The 11137-nt window shown below is 52.3% G+C and overlaps 3 protein-coding genes across 3 annotated transcripts; 1 reads left to right on the top strand and 2 right to left on the bottom strand.

The window, feature by feature from the left end:
• Positions 1 to 341: 341 nt before the first annotated feature.
• Positions 342 to 2699, bottom strand: Triagg1_2949 (uncharacterized protein; the record flags this gene model as incomplete). The annotated part of the gene is made up of 3 exons (XM_062897187.1): positions 342 to 459; positions 523 to 661; positions 725 to 2699. The coding sequence occupies 3 exons, from the start codon at positions 2697 to 2699 to the stop codon at positions 342 to 344; spliced, it is 2232 nt and encodes a 743-aa protein (XP_062758016.1).
• Positions 2700 to 6997: 4298 nt separating this feature from the next.
• On the bottom strand, positions 6998 to 8409 carry Triagg1_2948 (uncharacterized protein; the record flags this gene model as incomplete). The annotated part of the gene is made up of 3 exons (XM_062897185.1): positions 6998 to 7171; positions 7240 to 8138; positions 8217 to 8409. 3 exons carry the CDS (start codon positions 8407 to 8409, stop codon positions 6998 to 7000), a joined length of 1266 nt encoding a protein of 421 aa, XP_062758015.1.
• Positions 8410 to 9106: 697 nt separating this feature from the next.
• On the top strand, positions 9107 to 10210 carry Triagg1_2947 (uncharacterized protein; the record flags this gene model as incomplete). The annotated part of the gene is made up of 4 exons (XM_062897184.1): positions 9107 to 9158; positions 9241 to 9366; positions 9428 to 9534; positions 9584 to 10210. The coding sequence occupies 4 exons, from the start codon at positions 9107 to 9109 to the stop codon at positions 10208 to 10210; spliced, it is 912 nt and encodes a 303-aa protein (XP_062758014.1).
• Positions 10211 to 11137: the final 927 nt, after the last annotated feature.

The following is an 11137-nucleotide window of genomic DNA, read 5'->3' as shown; positions in this document are numbered from 1 at the left end:
CCCCCCCCCCCCCCCCCCCCCCCCCCCCCCCCCCCCCCCCCCCCCCCCCCCCCAACAGGCTCGTCGTAAAGCCCGAATATGCTTTTCAAAGCACATGAATGTAAACGTAGCAAAAGAGCCCGCCTCTACTGATATGCCGAGAATGGAAGGGGAAAAGAAAAAAGTTGAAGAAGGGAGGAGAGAGAAGAGAAAAGGGTAACAAAAGGCCGATAAGAAGAGATTCCCAGTATTCCATGCGACACAACCCCGATTTATTCGATGCGAGAACAGCCGAACCCCAAAAACTCCAGTATAGATGGGTAAAGACGAAGAGAGATTTCATCATCATTATAGTTGCCCCCTCACTTCTTGCCAAACATTGCGCGGGAGCGGGATTTGCTGCGGGCTCGAGACTTCTTGTCCTCTGCCGAGGGTTTAGGAGGAGCATCCTCGTCATCCATGTATTTTGCCTTGTGAATCCTACATGGTTTCCAAAATTAGCCAACGTCTATAGAAGAGGCATAGAAAAGTAAATAAACATACCAACTGTTGCCCACCATGCTCATGCCTTTGGCTTCAGCCATGCGGTAGAACTTGGCACTCTTTTTCAGGTTCTTCTTGCAGCCAATTCCCTGCGCGTAGCAGAAACCAGCCTCCGCTAGAGCATCAACATCGCCCCATGCTGTTTTAAAAAAAACCTGTTAGCAAGACCTAATCATACAAGATTCTTCAGGTTCAAACCTACTGCCGGCGATTTCAAAGCAACGCAGCGCAAGAGCTTTGTCCTGTTCGATGCCCCATCCATTCATATGGCTTACACCCAGTTCATAAATGCTCAGAGCAAACTGGGCCTTGTGGGTCTTGTTTTCAGCAATATTGATGCGCTTCCCTTCCTTGGCCATCCCTTCGTCCTCTGCAACTTCACCGCTTGCCATATCGGCTGCCTTTCGTAACCACTGCACTCCTTCTTTCTGATTGGGCTTCATACCCCAGCCATGACGACAGGCAAGAGCATACAGAAGCATAGCTGTTGGGTGGTTTAGTCGGGCGGCGTGACGGAGGTGATAGGTCGACTCGTTCAGCGAGCCGTTCTCGTGACATTCTATTCCCTTGGCAAGATGTTCTTCGGCTGTCATCTCGGCAGCAGTAGGTGTAGTTGCGCTCGTAGTAGATCGGACAGACATGGTAGGGCGTATTGTCTGAGCCGAGTCGCTTGTACCGACTGAGGCTGGTGTTCTGCCCCGGGGAGCCTCTCCAGCATGCAGTGTTCGTGATCTACCTCTGGAGCTGTCTTCAGCATGCCGCCTGGATTCAGTCGAAGGTCTACTTGGGTTCGGTGAGGCGCGTCCATAAGGTGCAAACTGAGAGCTCTCCATGCTGACTTTGCCCACATCACTTCGCTGCCTCGACATGGCGCTAGAAATACTGGCGGCATCGTCTGGGATAGCGCGAGCTGATGAGCTAGAAGGTCGAGTAGGGGGCGAGGGTGGTGCACCCGCTTGAGGTGGGAGGTCCGACGATTCTGAACGCTGGATTGACTTTCCTCGAGGCAGAACAAATTTGGAATACACATATGACCCGCCGGTCTTGTCGTCTGATGGCTGTTCTGCGAAAGCTTCGCTATGCATGCTTATGGGGGTATGAGCCGACTCATCGGCCAGTATAAAAGACGGCTGACTGTCTGATGAAGCCTGTCGAATGGGATGGTCCAGGTTTGGCGTTCCAGCCCTACTCATGGGCCGAGAAAAGTTGAAGGCGGGTCGAGGAAGAGCGGAGGATTCAGAGGCAACGGATGGGGATCGTTGGAAGGGGGGAAGGACTGAGGATGCCATGTGAGGTGGCAGGGCCGCGCTGCCAGAAGAGAGTTTTCTAGAAGGAAGAGACTGAACGGAGCTAGACATGTTGCCAAACGTTTCCTCATCTGGGGGCACAGGGGAGGACAAGGCGCTCGGCGATCGTCCAGGGAGGAGGCTTCTAGGTGGCGCCAATCCAACCTCGTCATAAGAGCTCTGTTTGGTTCTTCGAGGGGCCGAGTTTGGCAGGGAAGGAAAGGAGTTTAGTTGAGGATGAGAGGGAGTGGGGGATTTTGTTGATTGGCGGTCTAGTTGAGAGAGGGTATCGCTCTGAAGTGGTGATGGAGAACGGTCCTGGCGGGCCCCGAAGAAGTTGGTATTGTCGTTTTGATGTCCCAGCTGCCGACCCCGAGCATACTCCGGTATGTCTGGTACGTCTGGCATGTCTTCCGGCAGAGGAGGCACACCTTCATCGGGGGTGGGCGGGATTCGACTCATCCGTGGGTGCATGGACCTCGGGCGTTGGACCTCGTCTGAGAAGGCGTCCTCCATCTCGGTGCGTAGCCCCAAACCGCCAAAGCCAGGAGTCAATGGAGGGGCGGGAGATTCATCACGTTCGGATCCCGAGTCCTGGGACATGGATCGAAAGTACTCTGATCGACCTTGGATGATGAGAGGGCTCTCCGCCGTGAGAGGTGGTAGTCGGCTGACGCGATTTCCATCCTTGTTGGTTGTTTCTTGGAGTTGTCGAGCTAGCAGTCGGCTTTGCAGGGCAAAGGCATCCAAGGGAGAAAGTTCGGGAGGTGCTTCTCCAGCAACATGAAGCCGTGGTGATCGAAGAGGCCGGGAAGAAGACGCAGCAGAGTTGGCGGAGTGGGATCGCAAGTCCAACAAGGACGGGCGATTGGTGAGGGAGGAGTCTTTCATGTTGTCTGAAGCCCAAATCCAGCCGGGTGGTGATGAATGATAGCAGCAAAGGCGCAAGCGCTGGGTGCTAAACGGGGTAAATAAATAGTACAAGCAGGCTCCAAAACGGTATCATCAAAGGCCGGGTGGGACGCGCAGGATGCCAAAATAGCAAGGCCAGCGAGGGAGCAACCCGGACGATTAGCTGGCCGGTTGGGCGCGAGAGAGTCGAGAAATCGAAGTCGTCGTCGTCGTCGTTGCTATTGCGGTAGTGATCGCTGCGTAATGAATGCGCTGGCGCAGCTGCGGTTGCAGGTCTAGGTGCAGATGAGGGTGCAGGTTGTCGTGGCAGTGCGGCGATGATGTTCGGATGACCAGAGGAGCGAAGGGTATCCAAGGTGGAGGCGTGGGCGTCGGGCAACGGGTGGCACGATGGATCCCGAGATAGAGTAAGGAACAGGGACAAAAGAGAGCAACACGAAGAAAAGGCGCCAAGGACGGACTGGGGTGAGTTGAAAAGGGCGAATCGAAGACGGGGCGAGAAGCAGATGCGCGATATCAAAAGCCGCCGCAAGTGGGCAGCAAGGCGTTGGAGGTCGAGCGGCAAAAGTGAGGTGCAAAAGTAGAGATACGGAGCACAGAAAATACGGAGCCACGGAGTAGTGGTACCTGGGCGTTGCACTGGACAACGTGCGTCTGTCTGCCGTCACACGAGAGGGGTCGCAAGAGTCGCGGGGAAGAAGAGAAGAAGAAGAAGAAGAAGAAGAAGAAGAAAGAACAAGAGAACGAAGAAGAGAAAGAGGAGAGGAGAGGAGGTGGAGAGAAGTGAAGTCGAGTGAAGTGAAGTGAAGTGAAGTGAAGAGGAGCGGCAATGAGCCTCGCGACAAACGAATGGCTCAAACGCACACAAAAGGTGGAAGCAGAATCAGAATCAGAGGGCAAGAAAGCAAGAAAGCAAGAAGCAGAATGAGAAGCACGGCAATGAGGCCTGCACAGAAACCCGTTGGCGGCAAGTTCAGCGCTTCTGCTTTTGCCTGTCTGATCTGATGGGACGGAGAAAGGAGGAGGAATACCAAAGATGGTTGGATGGATACGAGGCACCGCCAGCAAAAGGAGGTTAGGAGGCCAGTGGCGCCCCGTAGCTGCGGCTGGCGGCCCGGGTACTCTGTACTTGCGCGCGTGGGCAGGCGGCGTGGGCAGGCCAGGTACTGGGCACGGCGGGAAGCGGAGGGCTGGACCTAACCCAAGGTGGTGGCTTGTCCTTTAGACTTCAAGGTACAAAAGGCTAATCTCATCTCATAACATTTGATCCATGAGGTCGAGCACGAGCGAGTGTGCATGCAAGCCCCGGCGGAAAATGCCTGTTTCTGCACGGTATATCACATGTAGTATTGATTTATTTTCCGGTCGAGGTGCAAGGAGTACGGATGAGGAGTACCAGAACAAGCCATGCTGATACAGATGGTAATCAGGTATAGTAAGTAGACGATAGTGCCCATGTATTACGATCCTGAAGAGATCCACCATAGTAGTAGCCCGTCATCAATACGAAATACGGCATTGAAGAATAGAAGAGTACGAAGGAACAAGACAAAAAAACAACTGAGGTGCGTCCGAGAATCTCCAAGACATGGATGCCACTGCGGAACCACCCTGGCTCGTGTGGCTTAAAGGCAAGGTAGGTTTAGTAGCACCAAGGTAATCTCGGGCAATCTCCCCAGCACGTCGCGGCCCCTTCAGTGCATCAAGTCCTCACATGGCCTGCAAGTCATCAGACAGACCCCATGTCTTGTCTTGTCTCGTCTCGTCTCGCTACAGACGGATCAGTGTGATTTCGCTCGGATGAGCACTCACTCGCCATCAATGCCCTTTGGGTGCTGCCGAGCAAGATATTACAGCCTGTTAGAGGTACATACATACCTTAGAAACACCTTGATATTAGCACCAGTTTGCGCAACAATGCTGCTCGTACAACCGAAATGCCATCAGCCAAAGTACAAACTCATGCAGCACCAGCAACGTCTGGTTGAAACCAATTGATGGAATCTCTTCAAATCTCAATTCATTCGAGCTGCAGCAGCGCACATGCATGCGCCCGTGCCCATGCTACCCTCCCGCCCACGGTCATGTATCTATACGCAAAAACACCCCCGGATCCCTTCACGACCGCAGGTACTGCTACAGAGCCCACGAAACACCGTGTACAGGTACTTTGTGGTTCATAGAGCCACTCGGAGCGAGTTCAGGGACCCTTGGCATATCATTGGGCGCACTGGCGACCGCCATCGTCTGGGGTGCATTGGGCTCAACAAATTGAGAAGAGCGACGGGCCTTTTTTTTTTTCTGGGGACTGGCCACAGTAAGGGTCGATGTATCCGGTACCTTGGACGGAGCCCTTCATTATTTTCAAACAGTGGCTAGAGAGGCTAAAGCGGCCAATCCTTATTTCCTGCGTACCAACAAGATGGTGATTTGCTAATGGATTTGCCGTATATACACCTTCTTGTTATTTTTCACTTTTTGACTTTTTTGTTTTTACGAGCATTATTGCGGAGCACTGTATCTATCTTTACATCCATCTGATCCATAGTATACCCAATGATTCATTTTTACATCAATAGTATCAAAAGCTATTACTAGCACCAACAGCTGATAGACTGCAGGATTACGCAACAACTCAGCTGCGGCGTCTTCGTGGCAAAAGGATATGCTCGCCGCATGAGCATCTCGCGTGTAATTGAGCTATAAATACACAATTCAACAGGCCCCATGTTCCACACTATTTGTTTTCCAATCTATACTCGTACATGTCCATAATTACGCCTAGCAACCGAGTCAGTCCATATACCAGCAAGGGATGCAAAGCGAAAACAAAAAGTCTGCTATTGAGCAGATTGCATCAGACGCCCAAGGTTGGCCCATGTTGCTATAATTGAAATTGGACAGCCTGCCACTAGTGGCCACCCGATAAAGTGACAACGATGTACGGAGTATGTCATGCAGCTTCGTTTTTCCCTCCACCCATGTGCGAGTTACGTGTATTACTCTACTCTACTCCGTACTCGTACGCAGCAATTGGCCCTTGCTTTTCGCTTTTTCGCTGCACATGCACGCTTGCTGCTTTAGCACCGATAGAAACTATTAATGTATATTAATATCGTTTACGTGAGTCGAGGCTTCGGTCGCACAGTGATGGGGGATGTCGGCAGTGCATGCACGATGAGGTCAATTCTGCTACCTGACGCAAGGGGGTTCCATCTCTTCGTCTCCTTTCAAATTCCAGCGAAAGCCCCGACAATGCATCATGTGAATGCCAATTTTGGTCGCCCAATCAACCAACCAAACTGCGGGCCCTAAAAATGAACAAAGGAAGAAGAACGAAAGAAACAAAACAGGTGGCACATGAGCATGTACGCACAGTAGAGACGGAGACAGATGAGCAGGTTGGCTCAGACTCCGCCACGGCAACGAGTGAAACAGCGGTGATGCAAATGCCAAAACACAGGGCGCCGCATAGGATTTGATTCTGAGACGCCGCAGGGAACAGAGGCGATGCCAATGCCTTGCCTAGCGCTATGGAGCGCTGCTAATAACAGCTCCAGCTCGTAAAATCATCCATCCGCAGGCTTCGTCAGGTTCAGATACTCGGCATTCAATCAATGAGCATTTACGAGAGTACTGCAGCTGCAGCAAGTAAGCTGTGCGGTCAACGTTGATGGTCATGAGGCCACAGCCGGGTTACCGAGAGCTTTGCTGGCGCTATTTTATTCCTCATGTCGTCTTCTGCTAGATTGGCGGAACAGCCCGCCCTGGATCTATTTATATCAATTATTCCATAATCCAAGACCGGCTGATCGCAGCAGTGCCTGGATTTACGGAGTACGGTCGGCTTCCCTGCCGTTTATCGATAATGCTCTGCGTCGCAGCTGATACGATACACTGAAGGCTTAGGCCGACGTCGTTTGTATTCATCTCAGGTTCGTATAAACCAGATCCGCGTTTCGCATCATTGACTGAAAAAAATAGTCTCTCATTCGTGCTCAAAGCTGTAGCAATCTATACAAAGCACCATGTACTAGGAATATCAAATCGTCAAAAACATTCCACAAAGTCGATGGTGGAGCCGTAAACACAATTGAAAGTGCTCATCACTGCCGTCCTCATCTATATACTGACAATGAACTCTTTTCAAAAAAGGAGAGGAAAAAAATACATGCATATATGCCAGCCAAAACGCCCTGGTCCATACGCCTCAAGAGTCCATGCAAAGCATTCTACAGAAGGACGTTTTTCACTTGACCATACTCCTACTTACTTTTTTACATATCCTTGGCTCGGAGCTTCTTCAGCCGGGAAGCACCCTCGAACAATCCACGGTCAACGGCAGCGGCAACAGTCAAGGTACCACCGACAATCGCGCAGAGTCCAGACAGGAAGCCAAGGAATGTCTTGGCCCGCTCCTCACGGTTGATGACCTTCATGGGAGAAATATCCTGGATACACAGTTAGCCTGCCATCTCTCACCAATTGTCTATGCAAATGATGCGCGGTAAACACTTACGTATGAGAAGAAGACACCGGGAATGCCATTTCTTGCGTGCAGTCTTTCGGGGTGGCCTTCTTGCGCATCGTCGCCGCCCATAAGACTTCGCTTGTGGCTAGTGACGGAATACTGGTGTGTTTCGAGGCTGCCGTCACCGTAGCCAGGAGTCCGCTTCTCCCAGCCCAGGGGAAGATACGACGTAGGAACAATCTTGACAAAGTACATGTAGTTAAAGTTGGGGTCGTTTGTACTCTGGCGGGTTGCATCCAGAGGATTGAGGTGGTGGTTGGACCAAGTGTTCTTTCCGGTCATTCTCTCAACGACAGCAGGCGGAAGCTGGGGTCCAAATCGGAGAGAGTGGATGATGTGGGTGAAGTCGTGCGACTTGCCCTCGGGGAGGTCCCAGTAGTTTTTCAAATCGTGAACGTGCATGTTGCCATTGCTAAAGCTTCGGCCGGGAGCAAGGTGGAAGTTTCCAACAACCTTGTTGACCTGCAACAAACCCTCGATGCGGCAGCCCTCTTCCCTCTGCTGGTCCAGTCGCTCGGCGTAGTGCTCTCTCTCGCACTGCTCCACGCCCTCACCCCGTCCAAAGGCCCATGAGGCCTGCGCATAGGCTTCTCGGACTTCGTCACAGGTGTTGCAGCAGCCAGGCCTCTGGGCAGTGGCGGGAGCATTCGCTCCGTAGCAGCCACCACAGTAGTTAGGATCCAAGTGCTCGGCCTTTTCATGCAGCTGAGCAAGCGTGTTGCTCTCAATCTCGGCGCCGCCTTCAGCAGAGGGCTTCAGGCGAAACTTTGTGATTCCGTGGGCGACGCCGTGCTGCTGCTCGCCAGAGACGTCCATGACGTCCAGCGTCAGCAATTCGCACGGCATGTTGGGGAAGGTCATGTTGAGATGGATGTCCATTCGCTCGCCTTGACGATTGCATTAGCCAAACCATACGCAGGGCACAGGTCGGAGGCGACAATGACAATGACAATGACATGACATACCTCTGCCTTTATCCACGACCAGCTCCGGGTGCACCACGATGCGCCGATAGTCGCTCCATTCTCCCCACGAGAGAAACACGACGACCAGCAGCGACACAATTGTGACGATTCCTCCGCTTGTCGTCCGGATCCGCGCCTCGTCCACCGTCTTGGTAAAGGCATCGAGCCTTGTGAATCGCGACTTGGGAGCCATGTGTCAAGTTGGCCAACGAGATGCAGCAGCGCTGTTCACTATTCTTGTCAAAGCGCAGTCTCTTTAGCAGAGCCCGCAGAAACACAAGGCAAAACAGCACAGGTCAATCTCGCTCGTCAATTGCATCGATGGCCAGCAACCAGAACCATGGGCGAGGATGGCGCAAGAGAGCGGCTGACAAGAGCTGGAGGTTGTCAAATGTCTTGAGGCCACCTGTCGCAACACCTGAAGCTGACTACTGATTGTTCAATCCTAGCACCACATAGTTAAACCCCGGGCTCAGGCGCCTAGACTCGCCGCAAGGCCCTGGAACTAACGCGGGCTGTAGCGGCCGGTGGGGGGGGCGGCCGGCGAATCCTCGGCTGCTGGTCCGTTGCCTATTCGGGTGCAGCGAATGGCCCGTATCAAACGGCTTAGGCTTTCTTGCAGAGCAGAGCAAAACGCGAAGCTCTCCCAGCTTTTACAATCTCATCAATTACATCTCGTCCGCCAGCCACAGATACCCATTCGCACCTCGTTCGACCCTGTAGCGCATCCGTATTCGGCAATTGATAGCTGCCGGGCGGTGAAATACGCATTATCGAAAGGAAAGAAGAAGAAAGCAAAGCGCATCTGCTATTCGGAGCTGCACAATCATCTTCAAGACGCTACAGCGAACCATCGTCCAAGCCTTCCCCAAATTTTCAAGCCCCCCAAAATGTCGAGTAGGCCTCCTTCCAGGGTCGTGTTTGTGGGAAACATTCCATATGGTCAGTTGCAGAAGGGTCAATGGGCTTGGCTGATGCGCCCATCCGGACGAAGCATGTGACTGACAGCAAGATTCGATCCCAGGCCTCTCCGAGGAGCAGATCACAGACATCTTCAGTAGTGCCGGCAAGGTAGAGCGATTCCGCCTCGTCTACGATTCGGAAACCGGACGGCCAAAGGGATTCGGCTTCGCAGACTATCCCGATACTGGTACGGCATGATCTCGCCAGGCTCTCTCCGCAGCATGTTGGCTAACCAGATTCCCGTGCAGACTCGGCTTCCTCAGCTGTCCGCAACCTCAACGAATATGAAATCATGGGTCGGAAACTCCGAGTCGATTTTTCCAACGAGCAGAAGAGCGGCGATGAGGATGGCCAAGTATGTTGCGACGCTCTCTGTAGAAGATGGCCTTCGCTGACCCTAGCAGACGCCTGGACAGAACACCGGAGCCTCCAACGGAGGTGCTGCTTCAAACTACACCCAATCAACACCACTTCCTCCACTCCCAGCCGGAAAGGAGATTCCTCCAGGATTGACCTGCACCGATGCCATTTCAAGAACTCTCAATACCCTACCGCCGCCACAACTGTTGGACATCTTGAGCCAGATGAAGACGCTGGCTACAACAGAACCTCAGCGGGCAACGGAACTACTTCAACAGGCCCCTCAGCTGGCTTATGCTGTCTTCCAATCGCTCCTCCTGATGGGACTCGTCTCTCCCGAATCCATTCAATCCGTTGTTGACCCGAACGCGCCGCCTCCGACCCAACTCCCAACAGCCAACTACCCGTCGGCAGGATTCCCCGGTGCTCCCGTCGCAAATCACACGCCCCCCGTTAATGCGATGCCTTATGCGCCTCCTGCGGCGAATAACTCGGCTTATGCTCCTCCGGCAGCGGCACCTGCAGCAGCTCCCGCGGGTATGGCACAGGACCCTGATGCTCTGATGCGAGCAGTCATGGAGCTCCCCCAGGCTCAGATTGACATGCTCCCAGAGGCAGATAGGCACCAGATTATGGCACTTAGGGCTACGTTTGCGGGCCAACGGCGATAATTCTGTTGGATGTAGAGCGTTGCAGTCTTGATATAATCTACTTTGCGCCCTCGCGGACAGCAGTTTCCCCAGGCCGAATTACATGGCATGTATTGACCACTAACAGAATCTTTGAGGGGAACTGGGGCACAGGCAACGTATTGCTTTGATAGCCACTGATATTTTGCTCTCCCACTACTTGGCGACAATACACGCTCTGGGCAGAGATGCACAGTACACTTCATCTCTCGGGAGTGTTGAGCATAGCAAATATTCAAATTGCATGAGAACATTAGGAAGGGAGAGCATACACAATTTACAATGCCGGGTGTTCACATCATCGGCTTCACACATGGATGACACAAAAGGAAGTGTTTTTGAGTTGAAAAAGAACTGCGGAGTATGCTCTGCTGCAACTCTTGCCAGCAAACACGTTGGCATGATGGCGTCTGAGGGCACCAATGTATGGATTTTATACTAGGGGGGAATATCGTGGAGGGCGCTCAATCTTGTGCCATGGATTGTGTCAAAGAAAGCAAATCCCAACTACTACTACGGGACCAATAATTACTGCCATAATAATTTCCACTGATATTTTTTATGTCGTGAAACGATGATAGCTGTAGGCTGTGACAATGCTATTTTCGTGTGAGAGGAAGCCTTTGTAAGATCCCGCCCGCCTTGCTACCCTAGATGGCCCAAGTTTCAACAAATTTGAAGATGCGTATTTTGATTCTAGACCGAGAAGGAATTCATTTTTGGTATCAAGGCGGCGATTGAGGGAAATTTCGCTAATGGAAATAGAGTGTTTGTTGTATGTGATATCCGTACCTAGGGCAATGTAAAGTCTGTTATAGGATTGTACCTGAGAATATACCCAAGTACATAGAGGTCACATTGCACGACCTCTGGAAAACGATACACAAAAGAGGATTTGTTGACGAGAAG

Source organism: Trichoderma aggressivum, assembly GCF_033847375.1.
Source record: "Trichoderma aggressivum f. europaeum strain CBS 100526 chromosome Unknown scaffold_008, whole genome shotgun sequence".
NCBI lineage: Eukaryota > Fungi > Ascomycota > Sordariomycetes > Hypocreales > Hypocreaceae > Trichoderma > Trichoderma aggressivum.
The sequence above is the reverse complement of the archived record's forward strand: the minus strand, read 5'-3'. Positions and strand labels throughout refer to the sequence as shown.